Source organism: Carcharodon carcharias (assembly GCF_017639515.1).
Source record: "Carcharodon carcharias isolate sCarCar2 chromosome 36 unlocalized genomic scaffold, sCarCar2.pri SUPER_36_unloc_1, whole genome shotgun sequence".
NCBI classification, from domain to species: domain Eukaryota; kingdom Metazoa; phylum Chordata; class Chondrichthyes; order Lamniformes; family Lamnidae; genus Carcharodon; species Carcharodon carcharias.
Window position 1 is genome coordinate 4,272,510 of NW_024470726.1, and position 24,271 is coordinate 4,296,780.

The 24,271-nt window shown below is 51.7% G+C and overlaps 1 protein-coding gene across 6 annotated transcripts in view; it reads right to left on the reverse strand.

Annotated features, from left to right (window-relative positions):
• Window positions 1–24,271, reverse strand: part of shc1 (SHC (Src homology 2 domain containing) transforming protein 1) — a 109,355-nt gene that overhangs the window by 50,311 nt on the left and 34,773 nt on the right. For 4 of the 6 annotated variants that reach the window (XM_041181676.1, XM_041181677.1, XM_041181675.1 and 1 more), the window contains one exon: window positions 1,043–1,207. In XM_041181676.1, coding sequence (XP_041037610.1) covers window positions 1,043–1,207 — 165 coding nt within the window. Of the gene's footprint in view, window positions 1–1,042; window positions 1,208–5,942; window positions 6,250–24,271 lie in introns of those variants that run through there. The other 2 variants (XM_041181679.1, XM_041181678.1) reach the window with 2 other exon arrangements.

Genomic DNA, 24,271 nt, shown 5'->3' on the forward strand with positions numbered 1-24,271 from the left:
GACTGAGATGAGGAGAAACTCCTTCACTCAGAGGATGAGGAGCCTGTGGAATTCTCTACCACAAAGGCCAAGATGCTGAACATATTTAAGAAGGAAATAGATAGATTTCTGGACTCGAAAGGCATCAAGGGTTATGGGGAGGGCACAGGAGTCCGGCGTTGAGGCGGGGGTCAGCCATGATCTTACTGAATGACGGAGCAGGCTCAAAGAGCTCGAACGGCCTATTCCTATTTTCAAAGATTCTATCACCAGAAACAGGCCCGACTCCCTCTCAAAGGAGTAAACTAAAAGATTTCTGCAATCAGTATGGACTTCATCACTCGGAGGGTGCAGGAGAACAAAGTGACTCATTCAGAGTCTATAAAGTTGGGAGACGGTAGTGTCACTGGACTAGAATTCTGGAGGCCAAGGCTCTGGGGACCGAGGGGAGGGCAGTGCAGGGGGAGGGTGGGGGGTGGGGAGACGGGCAGGGGGCTCCTGAGGGGGAGATGAACAGACACTGAAAGGGAAACGGATAGCGAGAGAAGCAGCGGGAGAGAGAGGGGCAGCCAGACAAGGAGGAGATGGAGAGGCCGGGGGAGAGGGACAGGGATCGAGGGCCACCTGGCAAGGGTAAGTGACAAAAACAGACACGCAGCAAGGGAGAGAGAGAGACACAAGAGACAAACGGAAAGAGGGAAAGAGACGGAGACACGGGGAGAGTGAGTCAGGCAGACAGAGGGGGAGATTCACAAACAAGAGAGACGAAGATAGATAGAGAGGACTCGCACAAGAGAGACACTCAGATCTGGAGAGTGAAGGGAAGACAGAATGCTAACTGTTCTGTAATACAGTACACACCAGTCAGGAGGAATGTTTGTTTAGAGTGGGCGCTTATTTAGGCACAGGTTCAGCTCCCACAGACTCGACAGTGTTTAGTTCAAGGGAAGGGCTTGGGTGGGGGGGGGTGGTAAAAAGCATTTTAATCCGTTGGATATGGGAAGCAGCTATCGCAACGACAGGGGCAAAAAAGAAACCCAAGCAGCTGGGTGGAGGGACTTACCCGTACCAGGTAGGGGACTCCGGGTCCCATCACCTTGTCGTCTGGGTGCAGCCAGCCGCGGGTCGGCTTGTTGACAAAGCTGCCATGGCGTGTCCACTCGTCGCCGCCGAGCTGCCCGCCTTCCACCCGTGTCTTCTTCCCGCCGCAGCCGAGCTTGTTCATGTCCTGCAGGGGGGGAAAGAGAAGAGGCAGAGCTCGAGAGTCGGGCGCGCTGGAGGGCTCGCCGGCCGCTTCCTTCGGCCCGCCCGCAAACCCCCGCAGGTGGAGCAGGCCGGCCGGGTTGGAGAGCTTCAGGTTGCCCATCCTGGGGAAGAAGGAGCAGAGGGTGGTGGGGCTGTCCTCGGACTCGGGGGGCGGGGGGAGCATGGGGGCCAGGGAGGAGGAGGAGGAGGAGGACGGGCCTGGCGAGGGGGGGCCGGCCACCATCTCGCCTTCAGCCCGGACGCAGCCCGCCGCCTCGTCCGAGGGCTCGTTTTGGAAGTGGCTGTACTTGCTCTTCTGAAGCAGATCCATGTCTGGGGGAAGGCAACTGGCAGAGGTCAAGGTGGACGTCTCCTTTCATAGCTCCCTCCCTCGGCACTTGGCTTGCTTTCGCCCACCACCACCACCACCCACCCACCCAACCCCCACCTTCCCTCCCTCAACGTCCGGCAGCTCTTAGCGGCTCGACGAGGACCAGGATTGAGGCAGCATGACAACTCCTGCAGCTAACAGTCCCGCCCCAGCGGGGGGGTTAACACTCAAAAGGAGCCTGTGTGGAGGGGTTCGAGTGCTGGGCATAGCACGGGCGGTGGGAAATATCTCCCTGGAGGGTGGCGCCAGTGCACTTATTCCACTCGCACGCAGCTTTCGAGGAGGCTTGCAGAGTTTGGAGAGCAGTTCCTCTGCAGGGTTAAACAGGGTTCTCGTGCTCTTGGGGCATTTCTCCTGACGAACGCTTTCGCCACCCCCCCCACCCGCCCCCCCACCGGCACCCAACTGAGCCAGCCCACTGTCTTGCAGTCGCTCCCGATTCGCAGATAGAAGGAAATTCAAACGCAGCAGGCAGGCAGCGGAGGAATCCCACTGTGGCTACGCAGACTCTCGCAAAGCATGAGCGAGCCAGATCTTCATCGCCCGGGCAACATGGTCTCGGTGCTACTGAGGGTTCTCGATGGAAAGGCTGCCTCGTACATCCGGTCCGGCACAAACACTAACGACGGCCAGCGCACACCCAAGGCTGCTACCCGGCACCCACCACCGACCCCCGCCTAGAGAAGGGAACACTTCAATGGGTGCCACACGGAGCTCCGGCCAGTCCAGTCCAGGTTTCGGCCGGTCTGGCAACAGCAGCAGCACACTCCTCGACAAGGTAGAGATGGGGGCGGGGGGAATAAAAGGCTGCAGCGTGTTTACAGAGCCCTGGCTCTCTCTCTCTCCGCTTCCTCCTGGACCTGCTGAGTGCTACAGCTGCTGACTGCGGCTGCAGGCTCCGAACTGGAGAAAAGGGGACGGAGGAGAGGGAGGGAGGGAGGGAGGGAGGGAGGGAGGGAGGGGGGGAGGGTGTTGGAAGGAGGAGGGGAGAAAGTAACCAGAGGCTGACTGAAGGCAGCTCCTGCAACTTTTATGAATGGATTCAGCCAAGTGGGCTTTTTAAACCTGTGTGCTAATGAATTATTCCAGCAGTGTTAGACTAATGGTCTCTTGGGCACTTTGCTCAAGGAGCAGTCTTGCTGACTCATGTACCGTAAGTACAGCAGTCCACACTGCACTGATTCTCAACTGCGAGAACTCATACAGTAAGCCTCACCGACAAAGATCGGAATTTCAACGTTTGATTTCTTATTCTCCACTCGTAGCTCCCCTTTAAACATCAAGAAACTTGTCTGCTCATCAAGGCAATGGGTTGTGTTTGCTCCTCTACACTGTCCCTATCAAACACTCCCAGGGCAGGTACAGCACGGGGTTAGATACAGAGTAAAGCTCCCTCTACACTGTCCCCATTAAACACTCCCAGGACAGGTACAGCATGGGGTTAGATACAGAGTAAAGTCCCTCTACACTATCCCCATCAAACACTCCCAGGACAGGTACAGCACGGGGTTAGATACAGAGTAAAGCTCCCTCTACACTGTCCCCATCAAACACTCCCAGGACAGGTACAGCACGGGGTTAGATACAGAGTAAAGCTCCCTCTACACTGTCCCCATCAAACACTCCCAGAGCAGGTACAGTATGGGGTTAGATACAGAGTAAAGCTCCCTCTACACTGTCCCCATCAAACACTCCCAGGACAGGTACAGCACGGGGTTAGATACAGAGTAAAGTTACATCTACACTGTCCCCTTCAAACACTCCCAGGACAGGTACAGCATGAGGTTAGATACAGAGTAAAGTTACATCTACACTGTCCCCTTCAAACACTCCCAGGACAGGTACAGCATGAGGTTAGATACAGGGTAAAGTTACATCTACACTGTCCCCTTCAAACACTCCCAGGACAGGTACAGCATGAGGTTAGATACAGAGTAAAGTTACATCTACACTGTCCCCTTCAAACACTCCCAGGACAGGTACAGCACAGCTAGTCCACAGGCACGGATGTTGCTGAATGTAGGTTGACTGCGATGCAGTCCTTTGTTGAATATCCGAGCACACTCATTAGCTGGGCTCAAACATGAAGGGAATGGCTGGCACGGTGAAAGGCCTCAGGAAAGGAGTAAAAGGTGGAAGCAAGGAATAACTATGTCACCTTAGCTCCTGGATCAGTGACCCCACTCCAAAGACTTGGGCACAAAGTCAAGGCCGGCACTCCCAGCTCCAATACTGAGGGAATGCTGCACTGTCTTTTGGACAAGACGTTAAACTGAGGCCTAATTTGCCCCGCAGGTAGATGTAAAAGAGATCACATCTGGAACACTGTGCGCAGTTTTGGTCTCCACGCTTAAGAAAGGATATATTTGTATTGGAGGCGGTGCACCGAACGTTCACTCGATTGGTCCCTGGGATGAGGGGACTGTCCTACAATGAGAGGCTGAGTAAATTGGGCTATGTTCTGTGGAGTTTAGAAGAATGGGAGGTGACCTTATTGAAAGATTCAAGATTCTGAGGGGTTTTGACAGGGTGGACGCTGAGAGATTGCTTCCCGCTGGTCGGAGAATCTAAAATACGGGGGTAGGGGCAGTCTCAGGATAAGGGGCCGATCGTTCAGGACTGAGATGAGGAGAAATCTCTTCACTCAAAGGGTTGAGGATCTTTGGAATTCTCTACCTCAGAGGGTTGTGGATGCTCCATCGTTGAGGATATTTAAGGATGAGAGAGATTTTTGGTCTCCTAGGAAATCAAGGGCTTTGGGGAGTGGGCGGAAAAGTGGATTTGAGCCATGGCCTTATTGAATGGCAGAGCAGGCTCGAGTGACGATATGGTCTACACTTGCTCCGATTTATGTTCGGTACTGGCGGGGAAGGGGGCGGGGGGGAGCAGTTCCCCTTGGTGTCCTGAGGCAAATGCTTATCCCTCAACGAACACCAACCAGGGCATTTTAAGCAGGTACAGCACAGCTATTCCACAGGTATGGAGTTGGTTAAGGGTGGGTTGACCGCAATGCACTCCTGTGTAAAATATCCTAGCACACTCATTGGCTGGGCTCAAACTTGAAGGGGCAGTGGCTGGCATGGAGAAAGGCCACAACGGACACAAGGGAAAGGGGGATAGGCCGATAGTGGGGTGGGAGGATGCACAAACACTGGCCTTGATGAGTTGGGCCACATAAGAACCAGGAGCAGTAGGAAATTCAGCCCCTCGAGCCTGCCCCACCATTCAATACGAGCATGGCTGATCTCACTTCGGCCTCAACTCCAATTTCCCGCCCTCTCCCCATAAACTTTCAACCCGTTACTAATTAAAAATCTATTTTTGTCCTCCTTAAATTTATTCAGTGTCCCGGCACCCACTGCACTCTGAGGTAGTGAATTCCACAGATTCACGACCCTTTGAGAAAAGTAATTCCTCTTCATCTCTGATTTAAATCTACCACCCCTTAGCCTAAAACTATGGCCTCTCGTTCTAGAATGCCCCACAAGGGGAAACATCCGCTCCACGTCTACTTTGTCTATCCCCTTTAGCACCTTATATACCTCAATTAGATCTCCTCTCATCCTTCTAAACTCTAGCGGAGTATAGGCCTAAACTGCTCAATCTCTCCTCATAAGACAAGCCCTGCAATCTCTGCAATCAATCTAGTGAACCTCCTCTGAACCACCTCCAGTGCAACTACATCCTTCCTCAAGTAAGGGGAACAAAACTGTGCGCAGTACTCCAGGTGCGGTCTCACCAATGCCTTGTACAGTTGCAACAACACTTCCCTATTTTTATACTCTATTCCTTTAGCAATAAATGCCAAAATTCCATTTGCCTTCCTTATTACCTGCTGTACCTGCATACTAGCTTTCAGCGATTCATGCACGAGGACACCCAGATCCCTCTGCACTGAGGTATTCTGAAGTTTCTCTCCATTTAAATAATAAGTTGCCTTTTTATTCTTCCAGCCAATGGCCCGTTTCTGTTATGTGGGCTCCGTGCTGGTGAGCTTTACATTCAAATAAAGATTCTGGAACACGAAGCAAGTCTCAGTCACGATGACCGTGAAACCACCCTTGTACAAACCCACCAGGTTCACGAACGTCCCTTTAGGGAAGGGAAATCTGCTGTCCTTACCCGGTCTGACCTACATGTGACTCCAGACCCCACAGCAATGCGGTTGACTCTTAACTGCCCCTCTGAAAACGGCCAGTTCAGCAGGGGCAGGCAACAAAACACAGGCCTGGCCAGCGACGCCCAGATCCCATGAAAGAATAACGAGAAAAAAAAGCTCTGATGAATTGAGAGTATTAGTCTGGTAGTAGCTCGACCTATCTCTGACCTGACGGAGGAGCTCACTATATAAACCCAGTGGCTGCTGAATTATTCCAGGGTGTCGGCCCACCTCCAGCAGTGACTCAGTTCCTAACGGTCAATCCAAGTCCCTGGCAGCCAGTCTCAGTTACGCTGCAACCCTGAAAACACCTCGAACTGTCTGCGCAGTGTTTCAGGTCATCTGGTCAGGCAGAGGCACAGTCTGAGCCCCAGCAGATCCCCCTCAGAGGGGAAAACCCTGCTTCACGGCAGGCTGTGGGGCAAAAGCCATGACGACAACAGTCAGAGCCTTTCCAAACTCAGCTGAGTCACATCTGATTAGACACCAAGTCTCGCTCGCCCATCACCCCTGTGGCTCGTGACTGGGCAAAGCCACAATTTTCAAATTCTGGATCGTTCTTTCCAAATCCCACCATGGCCCTAGCCCCTACACCGATTTCTCTGAAACCTTCTCCAGCCCCTACACCCCTCCCTATCTCTGTAACCTCCTCCAGCCACTACACCCCTCCCTATCTCTGTAACCTCCTCCAACCCCTACACCCCTCCCTATCTCTGTAACCTCCTCCAGCCCCTCCACCCCTACCTATCTCTGTAACCTCCTCCAGCCCCTCCACCCCTCCCTAGCTCTGTAACCTCCTCCAGCCCCTACACGCCTCCCTATCTCTGTAACCTCCTCCAGCCCCTACACCCCTCCCTATCTCTGTAACCTCCGCCAGCCCCTACATCCCTCCCTATCTCTGTAACCTCCGCCAGCCCCTACATCCCTCCCTATCTCTGTAACCTCCTCCAGCCCCTACACCCCTCTCTATCTCTGTAAACTCCTCCAGCCCCTACACCCCTCCCTATCTCTGTAACCTCCTCCAGCCCCTACACCCCTCCCTATCTCTGTAACCTCCTCCAACCCCAACACCGATTTCTCTGTAACCTCCTCCAGCCCCTCCACCCCTCCCTATCTCTGTAACCTCCTCCAGCCCCTACAACCCTCCCTATCTCTGTATCCTCCTCCAGCCCCTATACCGCCTCCCTATCTCTGTAACCTCCTCCAACCCCTACACACCTCCCTATCTCTGTAACCTCCTCCAGGCCCTACACCCTTCCCTATCTCTGTAACCTCCTCCAGCCTCTACAACCCTCCCTATCTCTGTATACTCCTCCAGCCCCTACACCACCTCCCTATCTCTGTAACCTCCTCCAGCCCCTACACCCCTCCCTATCTCTGTAACATCCTCCAGTCCCTACACCCCTCCCTATCTCTGGAACCTCCACCAGCCCCTACACCCTTCCCTAACTCCGTAACCTCCTCCAGTCCCTACACCCCTCCCTATCTCTGTAACATCCTCCAGTCCCTAGACCCCTCCCTATCTCTGTTACCTCCTCCAGCCCCTACACCCCTCCCTATCTCTGTAACCTCCTCCAGTCCCTACACGCCTCCCTACCTCTATAATCTCTTTCGGCCCCTACACCCCTCCCTATCTCTGTAACCTCCTCCAGCCCCTACACCCCTCCCTATCTCTGTAACCTCCTCCAGCACCTACGCCCCTCCCTATCTCTAATCTCCTCCAGCCTCTACAGCCCTCCAAGATCTCTATGTTCCTCCAATTGCGCATCCCCCGATTCCCATCGCTCCACCATTGGCGGCCGTGCCTTCAGCTGCCTGGGGGGCCCTGAACACTAGAATTCCCTCCCTCAACCTCTCCGCCCCTCTCTCTCTCTCTCCTTTAAGACACTGCTTAAAATCGACCTCTCCGACTGAGCTTTTGGTCCCTGTCCCTAATATCTCATGTGGCTTGAGGTCAGATTCAGTCTGATAACGCGCCGGTGAAGCACTTTGGGGTGTTTTTACTGGGTTAAAAGTGCTCTACAAGTCGAGTTCGTTTAAGAACTCCCTGCCGCGGACAAATAGTTGGAAGGAGGAGTCACATGACATGGTGGGCAGAATTGGAAATGTAGTAAGAAAGTAAATTGTTCCAGACTATCCTTGAAAGGCATATTTTAGAATTATTACAGCACAGGAGGAGGTCATTTGGCCCCTTGTGTCTGTGCTGTCTCTGTGCAAGAGCAACTCTCATGGTCCCACTCCCCCCACCTTTCGCCCATTTCAATTTCCTCTTCAGGTAACGATCCGATTCCCTTTCCAAAGCCCCAATTCCCTTTCCAAAGCCCCAACTGAGTCTGCCTCCCCCACACTCTCAGGCAGTGCATTCCAGACCCGAAAGCTTTTCCTCGCGTCTCTCCTGCTCCTTTTGCCAGTCAACTAACAATTCGGCGGCAAGCGGTCCGACTGTGGAAGGGAGGATGTGGAAACGGGCGAAACGAATGCACGCTCGGGTTTGGGGCTGAGCCTGCATCACCGGTGCCCTTCGGGGGGGGCGGGGGGGGAGGAATTCTGCTGCCCTTGCCCGGTCTGGCCTTGTGCGCAGCTCTGCTCCGCACCCATCGGTACTTAACTGTCCTCTGAAGCGGCCTTGGGGAGGAGGAGGGGGGGGGGGGGGTGCAGGCGGCGATCGAATCAGCTCTCAGCTCAAACCCAGAGACATGTCTTCCTTCCTCCTGACACGGCTCATTGGGTCCCGAGCCAAAATCGCAATCCAGGAAGCCTTTAGGGGCTGCCCTCATCGGAAAAGGTCGCTTGGAATTGCTTTACTGAAAGGTGTGACTGAAGAAGCATCGCTGCTGACTCACTGGGGAACGGCTGGGAAGCTGTCAGGATGTGGACCGGCTTGATGGAGATGAGAAAAGGGATTCTTCCCCTCCCTTCCTCTTTGAGGAAACACCTGACCTGCACTTGGCATCTCTCCTCCATCCCCCATTTCCTTGTGTCCAAAGAATGAAGCGGCCGGAATGAACTGAAAGTTGCTGGGGCACGCCCTTATTGGATACACTCGCTGAAATCAGGCTTGGATCCTCTTTCATCACATGACAGCACCTACTGATTTCTCTAATGCCCACAACTGCCCCCATCTGTGTCCCATTGGGAAAGGACTGATTGGTGTGCCCATCAGCTAACGCACATTTAAACACACTGAAGTTGTAACCATCAAGAAAATTGAGCTCATCTGCTGCTGAAGCCCTCATTACTGACTTCACCACTTCCAGTCTGGACTATACCAATGTGCTCCCTGACACCATCCCCTCACCCACCGTCCTCCACCCCTCCCCAACTATAGTCCCTGTCCGTAGTTCTTTGCAGCCTCTCTGTGTCCTCCCCACAGCTTACCTTCCTACCTAGCTTGGTATCATCAGCAAACGTGGATATATTACGCTGCCTTTTCATCTAAGTCATTAATATAGATTGTAAATAGCTGAGGCCCCAGCTTTGATCCTTGTGCTACTGCACTATTCCCTGCTTGCAACTGCCCTATCTATGCCCACTCTCTGCTTCCTGTTCATTAACCAATCCTCCATCCATGTTAATATATCACCCCCAACTCCATGAGCCCTTTCTTGTGTATTAACTTTTTGATTGGCACATTATCGAATGCCTTTTGGAAATCCAAGTATACCACCCCTTCTGGCTCCCCTCTATCTACCCCTGGCTAATTACATTCCCAAAAAATACTGATAAATTTGCCACACAGGATTTCCCTTTTGCAAAACTATGTCAACTTGACCTGATCTTACAATGCTTTTCTAAGTGCATTGTTAAGGTTGGGGGAGGATGATGTGAGTGAGCAAGAGCACAAGAGCTTTCAATTAAATGAAATCATAGAATGCTAGAGTACATTCGGCCCATCGAGTATTTACTGGGTCTTTAGTAGAGCAATCCAGTCAGTCACACTCTCCCCTATCCCTTTCCCATCAATTTGCTTCTCCCCTTCGAGTATTTATCCAATTCCTTACTATTGAGTTGGCATCCACCACCCATCAGTTTCCAGTGGAAACAGTTTCTCCTTATTTACTCTACCAAAACCTCCAAATGATTTTGAACACCTCAATTCAATCATCCCCTTAACCTTCTCTGCTCTAAGGAGAACAATCCCAGCTCCTCCAGTCTCTCCACGTGAACTGAAGTCTCTCATCCCTCGAGCCATTCTGGTAACTGGTTGCTGGGTAATACAGAGCTTGATTATTGCTGTCAAGAGAGGCATGTTGTCGAAGCTTTCTATTCTGCACTCATCAGGACAAACACAAGAATGCCAAATTTCAAACAATCTGCACGACAGAAGAGAAGGGTGCTGACTGATTGGTCAAGGCGTTGCCATGGAGAAAGGAACGGGGAACTGCATATACCCAAGCTCCCGGGTAAAGGTGAAAGGCTTGAACGTATTCCTTCTGTTTGCAGAGAGCGGGGTCCCTGTGTATGAATGTTATGTCACTACTAGGCAGTGTAAAGGAGCCACGTTTACAAGTGCGACTGATTCTCTTAAATTGGTTGTAAGTGTAGCTATTAGTCCACAAATTTGGCATTCCTGCATTTGTCCTGATGAGTGCAAGATGAAAAGCCTCGTCGACACGTCTCTCTTTTCAGCGATACTCTCGTTTATCTTTTCTGCACTCTTCCAAAACCTTCAGGTCTTTCCAAAAAGTCCGGCGCCCAGTATTGGACACAGCACTCCAACTGGAGCCAAGCTGATGTTTTGTAAAGATTTAGCGTAACTTGCTGAGGCTTTTGCACCCTCTACCTTTATTTATAAGGCGCAGGAGCTCCATTAACCGCTTTACTACAGTGTAACCGGTCTCACCATCAAGATTCATGCGCAAGCAACCCTCCCAGCTCTCTGCTTTTGGACCTTACGACACTCAAAGCACTTCACGTGCAGCAAGTTACTTTGGCAGTCATTTTTACACACAGCAAGGTCCCACAGTAAATGCCCAAATGATCTACTTCTAGGTGCTGCAGTTTGAAGCACAAATATTGACCCGGGCCACGAAGAAAGCACAAAGTAATTTTCACTCATAATTCACCGGAGCGTTCAAACACAATGTGGTACTGAGTTGCACATAGGAACAGGTTACCCAAAAGCTCAGTCAAAGAGATTGGCTACAAGGAGCGTCCCAGTGTGTGTGCGTGGTTGGGGTGGCGGGGGTAAGAGAGAGAGAGAGAGAGGGAGAGGAGGGAGGGAGGGGTGTTGCTGAGAAATAGAGACGTACAGGGAGGCTCATCAAAGAGGGAGTCCTGTCTGTGACCACCGCAGCAAAGTTAAGGCGCTCGGGTTGGAGCAAGAATCTGGAGGTACCCAGGGGGAGAGGACAGAGGAGGAAGAAAGTAAACGGGATTTAAACTCATCCGCCCGACCTTCTTTCAAACAATCCAATGCGCTCCCATTTCCCACACTCCCCCGCTCCCCAAGGTAATGACTCTGGGCAGGTTCGAATTCTGTGGCATTGACCACCCTTCAGTAACTGGGTCAAGAGGTGCAACATTGGCCTGGCTAGGCAGCGATGTCAAGAGAATACCGATTCAACATATCCAACATTCACGTGCTGGTAACTTCCAGCAGCTCACCAGGTTAACAACAGGGAAACAGCAACCCAGGATCGAGTCTCCCCACTCACCCAGGGTCACAGTTATACTCTCCAATTCAGCACGAGTGTGGATTAAACCTCAACTCCCCGAGTTTTTCTTTTTTTTAATTCATTGACGAGAAATGGGCTTCGCTGGCTGGGCCCAGCATTTATTGCCCACCCCTGGTTGTTCCCTGAGAAGGCAGGAGTGAGCTGCCTTCTTGAACCGCTGCAGTCCATGTGGTGTAAGTGCACCCACTGTGTTCTTAGGGAGGGAGTTCCAGGATTTCGACCCAGCGACAGTGAAGGAACGGCCGACATATTTCCAAGTCAGGATGATGAGTGGCTCCGAGGGGAGCTTGCAGGTGGTGGTGTCCCCATGTATCTGCTGCCCTTGTCCTTCTAGATGATAGTGGCCTTGGGTTTGGAAGGTGCTGTTCTACATCAAACCCCATTTTCTAACCACTAAATCATTCTAAGCTGGGGTTCAGTGGCTAGCACTCTCTCTCGCCTCTGAATCAGGGCATGGGCTGGAGACCTAATTCCTGAGATTCGAGTCCATAACCGGGGCTGACACTCCCGGTGCCACCGCTGAGAGAGTGCCGCACTGTCAAAAGCGCTGCCTTTCAAAACGTGGCACTAAACAGAGGCCCCCCGCCTTTCCTCACGGCTGGATCCCACAGCCACTATGGGCGGAAGAGCAGGGTGGGAGCTCTCCCAGTTTCCTGGGGCGAACACTTATCCCTTAACAACATTGTCGCATCATTATCTGGGTCATTATCACATTGCTGCTTGTGGATCCTGCTGTGCGCAAATTGGCTGCCGCATTTCCTACATCACCACAGTGACTTGCCTTCAAGAAAGTGCTTCACTGGCTGTGAGGTGCTCTGGGACATCCTGAGGTGGTGAAAGGTGCTATAGAAATGCAAGTCTTCTTTTATTATTGATTGCATGAGCTGATTTCAGGGAGACCCAGTGAAACAATCAGCAAGGAATCTGTAGCATGCATCTAAGATGTCTAGGGATCGGGCAGCAGTGATACGGGTAAGACAACAGAGCTTCTGCTGGAGAAATCAAAGGAATGTTCTATTTATCGACTGCAAGGTCAGTCTGTGGTGCACTGCAGCTCCCCAATCCTATTAAGCTCCCTCCACCCCCCGGCACACCGACAGCTTAAGAGACCCACACACGCTGGGAGAGTAGGGGCCCACCAAGGATATCCGCGGCTCTCTCATTGTGATTTCTGTCACCCCACCCCCCAACACACACACCCACCAAAGCCGGCTTAACCTAACTTCGAAAAACCTCCCGCCTGCACAGCTCCACGCACTTCACACACAGCCCGCTGTTGGACAGTGACCCCGGGAGGTGCTGATTTGTGTGCCAGTGCCTTTTGAGGGGGCCCAAAAGGACGACTGTCCAGCAGGCTGCATTACCCTTCACTGAGCATCCACTGTTAAAGTGATCCCAAGCCAGCTGATTATGAAACTAGGCACTAATACTTTTCCGGATAATAGGTTTATCTACATAATGCAGCATTACATATGTCTGCTTCTTACAGATGAGCCCCGTGCCCCAGCAGTCTCTCTTTATAAGTACTCGAGGTACTTATTTAAAACAATATCCTTCGCCTGTATATCTTAATATAATTAACATGCCATTAACATTTATGACATCCCTTCCATTACAATTATGGCTTGATACATCCATTACAAGGACCGATTTACTACCAGATTACCTTCATGTGATGATTGAGATTTATGTATTGTCTAGGATGCCGAAGGCAACTCTCCTGTGCTCCTCTTTGAAATATTGGCCATGGGATTTTTTTACTTTCAACTGAGAGAGCGGGTGAGGGCCTCAGTTTAATGCTTCACTCGAAAGGCGGTACCTCTGACAGTGCAGCTCTCCCTCAGTTCTGACCCCCCGACAGTGCAACACTCCCTCAGTACTGACCCTCCGACAATGCAGCTCTCCCTCAGTTCTGACCCCCCGACAGTGCAACACTCCCTCAGTACTGACCCTCCAAAAGTGCGACACTCCCTCAGGACTGAGCCTCCGACAGTGCGACACTCCCTCAGTACTGGCCCTCCGAAAGTGCGGTATTCCCTCCGTACTGACCATCCGACAGGGCTCCCCTCAGCCCCTTCCCCAACCTTACCCCTCCAGCCCTTTCCCCTCCCCCCATATTGCACAGCCTTCAAAGTGAGGGCCCTGGCTGCCTTTTCTAATGGTTTCACCATTCCACAGCCAAATGCTGCCGTTGGCTTGGCCAACATTCCTCCCTTAACTACCATCTAAAATAAATTTAACTAAGCAGTCAGTCATTCAGTCAGCTCAATTGCAAAGCCTCCCAGCGTGCGCATTGAATGCAACATTTGTCTACGTTACAACTTTAAAAGCATCAGTGGCTGTAAAGTGGTTTAGGACATTGCAAGGCTGTGAAAGGTTCTATATAAATTTAATCTTTTTTAACTTCCTGTCCAGGGTACTATTCCAGAAGAGTGTAAGGAATGTGTTATACAATGTCGCTCATTACATATTGTGCAACATGTACAGGTACCATCCACCTGCAAGGTACCGGTGATTCTAACACCTCCAGTATTCCACTTGCTATTACAAAGGCCTGTCACTGCTCTCCTGTAAAGCTGTAATCCCTTAGTCCCTTATACCTGGCTTTAGATCATCTCTCATTTGCCAGCATTTCCCCCCACTCTCTCAGGGAACTAACAGCTGTTAAGAGTGCTGTTAGGCAAGGTGCTTATCAAGCTCCAGCGACCCACTGAAGTGACCATGCCTCGTAGGAGGCGCTCGAGGGGCAGTGGCAATCTGCTATCCAACTGTGGAGGGAAGCACACTATCGCATCTGGGGTGGGGAGAGGGGGGATTGCGTGGGCTATATTGGAGCAAGAACCTTGCCCGATATTTCCTCCCCTCTCTGAGTGCCAGTGCTACAATCCACGTGGCATGAAGGTCCTGGAGATACTGCTACGCTGTGATTGTATCGCACTTAAAAAGCATTTTGAAATGGCGCACTCCCTTAAACTGATTGCACAGCAGGAAAGATGAGGCGGAACACATTACCGAAAACAAGTCTCGGCACGGCGCATTGCTGAATTGGAAGAGTCTTCAGTCTGTCAGCCAGAACGGCAACAGCACTGGCAGTGCACTGCACTGACTTTAACCTACATTAGGAACGCTCGGCGTACTGGCAGAGATGCACTTGCAGCTCAAAGGCAGTCTCGGCCTTACAGAGACGGCATTTGTTCTTCCAGCCTTTGCACAACACCTTTAGACAGATGCCTTCTGTCTCCCCTCAGTCACAAGCCACTTGGGCCAGGAAATGCCACGCACACAACCTCAGTCGCATACTTGACAGTCAAAGTGAGCCCACGATGTACGTGTGAGAAGCACCGACACCTTCCTGTGGCTCCACAAAGAGTGAGATGTTCAATTTTATCCACACGCATGGTCAGTTGGGCCATGACTGGTCTGGCGCACAAAGTTCCAAAGGCACTTTTCTGAAGAGCTGGGGATGTTGGTTGAGAGATAAATATTGGGCCCGCAGTACTCTGTCCTCCTTCCAATAGTGGCCGTGGGATCTTCTATGTCCACCCGAGAGGGCAGGCGGAGGCCTGGGTTTAGTGCACTGTCTGAAAGACCTCGGAGACAATGCAGCATTCCCACAGTGCCGGCACTGGCAGTGTCGGCCTGGATTTTTGTGCTCAAGTCTCTGGAGTGGGGACTCAAACCCACGAGCTGCTGATGCAGCAACGAGAGAGAGAGAGAGAGAGAGAGAGAGAGAGAGGGAGGGAGGGAGAAAGAGAGAGAGAGAGAGAGAGAGAGAGAGAGAGAGAGAGAGAGAGAGAGAGAGAGAGAGAGAGAGAGAGAGAGTGAGCCACTTGAGAGACAGATGGTTAGGAGCAAGAGGAGGTCATTCAGCCCCTCGAGCCTGTTCCACCATCCAATGAGATCATAGCTGATCTGTGACCTAACTCCATCTACCTGCCTTTGCCCTGTATCCCTTAATATCTTTGGTTAACAAAAATCTATCAATCTCAGATTTAAAGTTAATTGATCCTGCGTCAATTGCCGTTTGCGGAAGAGAGACACCCTTTGTGTGCTTGTGATCACTTCCGAAAGGTCTGGCTGTAATTTTGAGACTCTTCCCCCCATCCCACCCGCCCCCGACTCTGGGAATAGTTTCTCTCTCTCTCTCCACTCTATCAGTTCCCAAATACCTCGAAAGCTTTGGTCGGTTTTTTTTCCGATCATTTGAGAAGACCACAAACAGAGCTCCCCGAAAATTCAACGCCCTGGCAACACCCTAGCACTTTATGCCTCGACTCCCATGCTGGATTATTCCATGACTTAGATCTGCGATTTTGATCTTGAACTCCCTCCCGACTGTACGCTAGTGTGCCGCCACCTCTGCTGGGTCTGCCCTGCCAGTGGGACAGGACATACCCAGGGATAGGGATGGTGATGGTGATGGCTGGGACACAGTCTGTAAGGTATGATTCTGGCGGAATGACTAGTCTATGGGACAGCTCTACCAATTTTGGCACAAGCCCCCAGATGTTGGTTAGGAGGACTTTGCAGGGTCGATGGGGCTGGGTTTGTCATTGTTGGTATCTAAGTCGACCCGGTTTCATTCCTTTGAGACTTTTTACTGGTTTGATACAAGTGAGTGGCTTGCTAGGCCATGTCAGAGGGTGTTTAAGAGTCAACATGTAGGCCAGGCAAGGTAAGGATGGCAGATTTCCTTCCCTAAAGGAACCAGATGGGTTTTTATGACCATCGGCAATGGTTTCATGGTCGTCACCATCTGCCGTGGTGAGAATCGAACCTGGGTCCCCAGATCATTACCCTGGGTCTCTGGATTACTAGCCCAGTGACAACGATTTGGGTCTTGATGGTGGCAACAGTCTTGGGGGAGGAGACTGGTTACAGACAATAATTTAAGGATGTGATTGATGGAAGATTGTGGTACTGTCTCTTCCACTAGGAAGGCAACTAGGAAGGGAAATGCTATGTTGGCCTTTATTGCAAGAGGATTTGAAGTCTTATTGCAATTGTTCAGAGCCTTGGCAAAACCACAACTGAGCAGTATGTCTGACAGCATCTGCGGAGAGGAATACAGTTAATGTTTCGAGTCCATATGACTCTTCTGGTGAAGAATCATACGGACTTGAAATGTTAACTGCGTTCCCCTCCGCAGATGCTGTCAGACATGCTGAGTTTTTCCAGCTATTTTTGTTTTTGTTTCAGATTTCCAGCATCCGCAGTATTTTGCTTTTACCTGAGTAGTATGCGCAGTTTTGATCTCCTTCCCTAAGGAAGGATACACTTGCCATAGAGGGAGTGCAACAAAGGTTCACCAGACTGATTCCTGGGATGGCGGGATTGTCCGATGAGGAAAGGTTGGGGAGACTGGGCCTGTATTCTCTAGAGTTTGGAAGAATGAGATGCGACCTCATTCAGACAGACAAAATCCTTGCAGGGTAGGTGCAGAAAGGCTGTTTCCGCTGGCTGGTGAGTCTAGAACCAGGGGATACAGTCTCAGAATAAGGGGCAGGCCATTTAAGGCTGAGATGAGGAGGAATTTCTTCACTCAGAGGGTGATGAGTCTTTGGAATTCTCTGCCCCAGAGGGGCTGTGGAGGCTCAGTCATCGAGTGTGTTCAAGACGGAGGTCGATAGATTTCTACATATTAAGGATATCAGGGGATATGGGGGTAGTGCAGGAAAATGGGATTGAGGTGGATCATTAGCCGTGGTCTAGCCGAATGGCAGAGCGGGTTCGAGGGGCGGAATGGCCTACTCCTATGTTCCACCTTCAGTTTTAAATCAAATTCTATGCTTGTTAATGGAAGAGAGTGAGGCTGTGGGAGACATTTCGCCCAGGAAATAACCTGGCTTCTTTGACCATCCCCCCCCACCCAGGGAGGCACTGACACAGGCTGGGATATGGGTTCGCATGGGCATTGGCCATGTGTCTGTGGGATAAGTCACTGCGGAGGAGGCTTCAAATAAACACACTCCACATCCCATCCGACCCGACATCCACATGTTTCATCAAATCGGTGGATATACTTGCTGTAGAGGAGGTGCAGTGAAGGTTCACTAGACTGATTCCTGGCTTGAGAGGGCTCTCCTGAGAGGGCAGACTGGGGACACTGGGCCTGTATTCTCTGGAGTTCAGAAGAACGAGAGATAATCTCATTGAAACAACTAAAATTGAGAGAGAGTTTGACAGGGTCGATGCCGAGAGGCTGGTTCCCCTCCACTGCCCCTCCACCTCTGGCTGAAGAGTCTAGAACTCAGGGGGTCACAGCCTCAGGGTAAGAGGTCGGCCACTTTGGACTGAGATGAGGAGAAGTTTGTTTCCTCAGAGGGTGGTGAATCTTTGGAATGCTCTGCCCCTGAGAGCAGCGAGTGCTCCGTCGTCCAGCAGATTCAAGACGGAGATCAGCGGGTTTTCGGGAACCGAGGATAGGGTGGGTCAGTGAATCCGACGTAGATCAGCCGTGGTCTCGCCGAGTGGCGGAGCAGGCTCGAGGGGCTGAATCACCCGCTCAGACCCCTATTTCACACAGCGGCCAGCAACGACAACTTTGGCCTCTATCTCCGCCCCACCGCCAGCAGCTCTGAGCCAGGAAGGCCAACCATGAGAGAACGGGTGCAAGCACCGACTAGGGAGGGGGCATGGAAACCCGACGTCTGTGACGTTAGTACAACTCCTTACCACGTCAAATCGCAGGTGGGCCCCTTCAACCGAGCTCCCATATCCAAAAGCCCTCCTCAAAAGGGGCCAAACACGAGGGGCAAACCAACGGATGGTGCATCTGCTGCCCATCCGTAATTGCCCCTTGAGCGGAGCAGCTCGCCTGGCCCGATTTCAGAAGGCGGTTAAGAGCCGACCCACGTGGCGGTGGGTGTGGAGTCACCTGTAAGGTAAGGACGGCAGATTTCCTCTCCTTTCCATTAAGCGAACCGGATGGGGGTTTTTTTTTTAAAACGACAATCGGCAACAGTTTCGTGGTCACCTTTACCGAGACTGGGTTTCGTGTTCCAGGTTGATTCAGCGAATCCAAATCCCACCAACTGCCCTGGTGGGGTTCGAACCCACGCCCTAAGGGCTTCTTCACGAGTGGATTACGGGTCCAGTGACATTACCGCTATCGCCCTTTGCCGTTCCTGGCAGCTTGCTGTGGTTGTGGTTGTGGCTGTGCACACAGTGGTCGCCATGCATGCCAATGTCAAAACTGCGCCTCCAAAATTAACCTATTGGCTACGACACACTGTGAAGACCTGAGGACACCGCTAAGGCGCTCTATAAATACTAGTTTCGAGTTACCAGAGTTCAGCATGCATTATGACAAACAGCGGATCACTCCTAATCAATTATCATTGATAGGGGAGAATTACATCAAAAGCTTTGAAGCCAGCATTGGCACAGGAACTATGAGCCAATTTCGAACACACTGCATTTCATGACGAAAGCATTGGGTTTTTCTTAAGCTAAATATAGATTAATAATGCAGCTTTATGTCAACCAAAGTGACATTTGGCAGGAAGGCTGCTTGAATCGGTAGGTGGTGAGGGAGGCAGGTGGTTGCAGGGGTGGTTTCTGCCCCTGATCGCTATCTGCCAGCCAAGATATTATAAAGGAAGACAGGTTTGCTCAAGTATAGTGTCTTTCACTGTCTCAGGACGTCCCAAAGTGTATTTTTTTTTAAATCAGCCAACAAAGCGCTTTCAAAATGTAGTCGCTGCTGTAATGCAGAAAACGTGGCAGCCAATTTATGCACAGCAAGCTCCCACAGACAACAATGTGGTGATGATCCAGATCATTGCTTTTGGTTGCAGCACTCCCTCAGTACTGACCCTCCGACAGTGCGGCACTCCCTCAACGCTAACCCTCTGACAGTGCGGCGCTCCCTCAGTACTGAACCTCCGACAGTGCGGCGCTCCCTCAGCGCTGACCCTCTGACAGTGCGGCACCCCCTCAGCACTGACCCTCCGACAGTGCGGCACCCCCTCAGCACTGACCCTCCGACAGTGCGGCACCCCCTCAGCACTGACCCTCCGACAGTGCGGCACCCCCTCAGCACTGACCCCCCGACAGTGCGTCACCCCCTCAGCACTGAACCTCCGACAGTGCGGCACTCCCTCAGCACTGACCCTCCGACAATGCGGCCCTCCCTCAGCACTGACCCTCCGACAATGCGGCCCTCCCTCAGCACTGACCCTCCGACAATGCGGCCCTCCCTCAGTACTGACCCTCCGACAATGCGGCACTCCCTCAGTACTGACCCTCTGACAGTGCGGCACCCCCTCAGTACCGACCCTCCGACAGTGCGGCACTCACTCAGCACCGACCCTCCGACAGTGCGGCACTCACTCAGCACCGACCCTCCGACAGTGCGGCACTCACTCAGCACCGACCCTCCGACAGTGCGGCACTCACTCAGCACCGACCCTCCGACAGTGCGGCACTCACTCAGCACCGACCCTCCGACAGTGCGGCACTCACTCAGCACCGACCCTCCGACAGTGCGGCACTCACTCAGCACCGACCCTCCGACAGTGCGGCACTCACTCAGCACCGACCCTCCGACAGTGCGGCACTCACTCAGCACCGACCCTCCGACAGTGCGGCACTCACTCAGCACCGACCCTCCGACAGTGCGGCACTCACTCAGCACCGACCCTCCGACAGTGCGGCACTCACTCAGCACCGACCCTCCGACAGTGCGGCACTCACTCAGCACCGACCCTCCGACAGTGCGGCACTCACTCAGCACCGACCCTCCGACAGTGCGGCACTCACTCAGCACCGACCCTCCGACAGTGCGGCACTCACTCAGCACCGACGCTCCAACAGTGCGGCACTCCCTCAGCACCGACCTTCCGACAGAGCGGCACCCCCTCAGCACTGACTCCCCGACAGAGCGGCACTCCCTCAGCACTGACCCTCCGACAGAGCGGCACTCCCTCAGTACTGACCCTCCGACAGAGCGGCACTCCCTCAGCAGTGACCCCCCGACAGAGCGGCACTCCCTTAGCACTGACCCTCCGACAGAGCGGCACTCCCTCAGCACTGACCCTCCGACAGAGCGGCACTCCCTCAGCACTGACCCTCCGACAGAGCGGCACTCCCTCAGCACTGACCCTCCGACAGAGCGGCACTCCCTCAGTACTGACCCTCCAACAGCACAGCACTCCCTCAGTACTGGCACTGGGAGTGTTGGCCTAGAATTTCATGCTCAAGTCTCTGAAGTTGACCTCAACCCCACAACCTTGCGGCACACGGGCTAGAATCCTACCCACTGAGCCACAGCTGGCACCAGGTCACGCCAGGAATGGCCTGAAATCTTGACTGGCTTCTCGCTACTCGCTGGTCTAACTTTACACATTTGAAATCGGCACCTCATACAGGAAGGCAGGCTCCAGTCTGAGCCAGAAACTTCGCACAAAGAGAAGGAAAAGAAGGATTTATGTAGAAAATTCAACATGGGAACAGTCCTCTGCCCCATCAAATCTGTAACGGGCCTTTATCCTCCACCCTAGTAGCAGCCTGTGTGAAATTATAAAAATGTTGTTAATTCTCTTAAGAGAAATATGAAGGTGTTCTGATTAATATATTCTTGGTACAGTTTATGGAAAAGCTCCTATTTGTATAATGACTGATTGTAGTGTTTACAGCTACAAGGGAGTTAAGGGTTAAGTATGTAAAGGGGACACGTTTTCCACAGAGTTACTGCTTGTTCGTTTGGTGCTGTAAGTGGGCCTCGGTGTCACATGGTCGGCAACTGGCGCCAGGGAGCTTGTGGTCAGGTAGCCGGGTCCCATGCTGGCAGAACTGCACCTAGGCAGGGGAGGAGGGGGAGGGGGAGTAGCGGTAGGGACCGTGAGGCAAGCAGCGTCGCAGGAGGAGGAGCAACCAGAGAAACAAAGACACCGAAGAGGATCAGAGACAACATCTCCTGTCCAAGCAGCTTGACTAGTATCGCTTAACCTTAAGTGTTTTTCTTCCATCGTTTACCGAATAAATTGTTGACCTACAGCACCGAAATCATCGTCTGTTGCCTTTTTGTCTGGAACAGTTAAGGTCAGGGGGCCTTTCCAAGCCCAAATGGTGGGTGGTTTACAAACAGACGAATGAGGAGGAGTAGGCCCATCTAGCCTGCTCCGACATTCGATAAGATCATGGGTGATCTGATTGTAACCTCAACGCCTACCTTCCATCCCCTTGCTTAACAAGAATCTACCCAGCTCCGCCTTAAAGCCCATGGGTGTGTGTTCCATCACCCACCTCCCTCACCTCCTACAATCAAACCCGTTCGGAAAGAGTAGCCGGGGTAACCCGCTCTCCAATTTTCACTCCCTTTGTGAGCAAGTGTATCGGGGTACCCTGGACATCATTGGCATTTATTTCTTGGAGGAGTCTTTACAGATTTTGAGTCTCACGCCTCAATGGTACTCGTTTTGGCACAAGTGAGTGAAATTAATGCTTCGGATGGGCGAGGTGTTCCCGGGAGTTTAGCAAGTCATTTCACTTGACCTGGAAAGGGTGTTTCCTCTTGTGGGTGAGTCCAGAACCGGAGGTGTGGGGGGGGGGGGGGCACCGTTTTAAAATTAGGGGTCGCCCTTTTAGGACAGAGATGAGGAGAATTTTTTTTCTCTGAGGGTTGTGCGACTATGGACCTCTCGGCAACAGCTTTGGCCAGGACAGGGCATGCGTGCTGCAGCTCAATGTGCTGGGGCATCTGCTAACAAGCTTCCAACTTCCCCACCGACCCCCCCCCCCACCTTCTGAGAAAGCAACAACTGGGGGCATTGGCTCACTCCCGGGAAGTGTGACACAAAACACATTCCAGGTTCACATACAGGGTGCAACAAGCAATTAGGAAAGCAGATGGTATGTTAGCCTTTGTTAGGGGGATTGGCGTATAAGAATAAAAAAAGTCTCACTATAGGCCGAGTACCCTTTATCAGAAACCCTCAGGGCATTTCAGACTTCAGATAATTTCCGCTTTTGGATAACGCAGGTTCACATGAGAAATAGGAGGAGGAGGCCATTCAGCCCCTCGAACTCACTCCACCATTCAATAAGGTCATGGCTGATCTGCTTACGTTTTGAATTCCCATCTACCCCCGATAACCTTTGATTCCCTTGCCTAATGAGTTCTATCTGCCTCTGCCTTAAAAATATTCAGTGACCCCACCTCCACCACCTTCTGAGGCAGAGAGTTCCAAAGTCGTGCAACCCTCTGAGAGAAAAAATTCCTCCTCATCTCTGTCCTAAAAGGGCGACACCTAATTTTAAACCAGTGACCCCCCACCCCCCGCCTAGTTCTGGACTCACCCACAAGAGGAAACATCCCTTCCATGTTCACCTTGTCAAGGCCGTTCAGGATCTTGTAAACTTCAATCCAATCACCCCTCACTCTTCTAAACTCCAGTGGAAACAAGCCCAGTCTGTCCAACCTTTCCTCACAAGACAACCCAATCACTCCAGGTTCACATACAGGGTGCAACAAGCAATTAGGAAAGCAGATGGTATGTTAGCCTTTATTAGGGGGATTGGCATATAAGAATAAAAAAGTCTTACTACAGGCCAAGTACCCTTTAACAGAAACCCTCAGGGCATTTCAGACTTCAGATAATTTCCGCTTTTGGATAACACATATAAACTTACATCACAATAGCTCAAGCCTAGGCTAGCTATGGTCTAGAGTAAATAAGATGGTTATAATAGTGAGATGCATCACTGAATAATAAATAGAGTACCCATAATAAGCTTCTTTTTGATATGTTTACCACAAAAATTGCAAATAAACAGCGCAGATAAACAACTAGACTTCCCATGCTAAAGGTCGATGAGGTTCAAAAAAAAAGCGCAGCTTTTGGATGTGTTCAGCTTTCCGATTTACAGATAAAGGGTACTCGACCTGTACGGTTAATACAGGGCCTCGGTGAGACCATACCTGGGGTGCTGTGTGCCGTTTTGATTTCCCTGCCGAAGGAAGGATACACTCGGCCTCGGGGAGAGTGCAACAAGGCACAGCGCTGCTGTCCGGCGAGGGGCTCGTTCAATGAGGGGATTCAGCAGGCCAGGCCCACACTCGCTAGCATTTCAAAGAACGAGGCGCTGGCCTCAGTGAAACACGGAAAATGATGAAGGGGCTGGATAGGGTAGACGTTCGGAGGTCGTTTTTTTTTCCCCTGGATGGGGAGTCCCAGGAAGGAAGTCTCCATTAGCCACCATAATTGGAGCAGCCACCAACCCCTCCTCATCGCCTCCTATGAATTGCAATTTAATCTGTAATCTGCCAAATTTTTTTTTAAAAAAACTGTAGTGCAATTGTAACAGAGGCATGAGAGGGCAGGAACAGTGTGAATGAAAAGTACTGACATGAATCTTAACTTGCACATCTCTCTGCATTTCTATGCAATAAGGGAGGCAGTGGCATAGTGGTATTGTCACTAGTATTCCAGAGGCCCAGGGTAATGGTCTGGGAACCTGTACAATAAAAATCTGGAACTAAAAGACTGATGACTTGGTCATCACCAGCAGATTGTGGTAAAAAAATGTGTCTGGTTTCCTTAGGGAAGGAAATCTGCTGCCCTTGCCTGGTCTGGCCTACAATGTGACCCACAGCAACGTGCTCGACTCTTAAGAGTCCCCTGAACAAGGGCAATTAGGGATGGGCAATAAATGGTGGTCTGGGCAGCGGTGCCCACATCCCATGAACGAATTAAAAAATATCCTGGGCACTGAAACAATAGGGTTGTATAGGCCTGGGCACTGAAACGGGCTGTATGCAGTTATATAGGCCTATTATAAGGTGCTTTTAACGTAAAGAGTTTCTCAAGCTGTCTA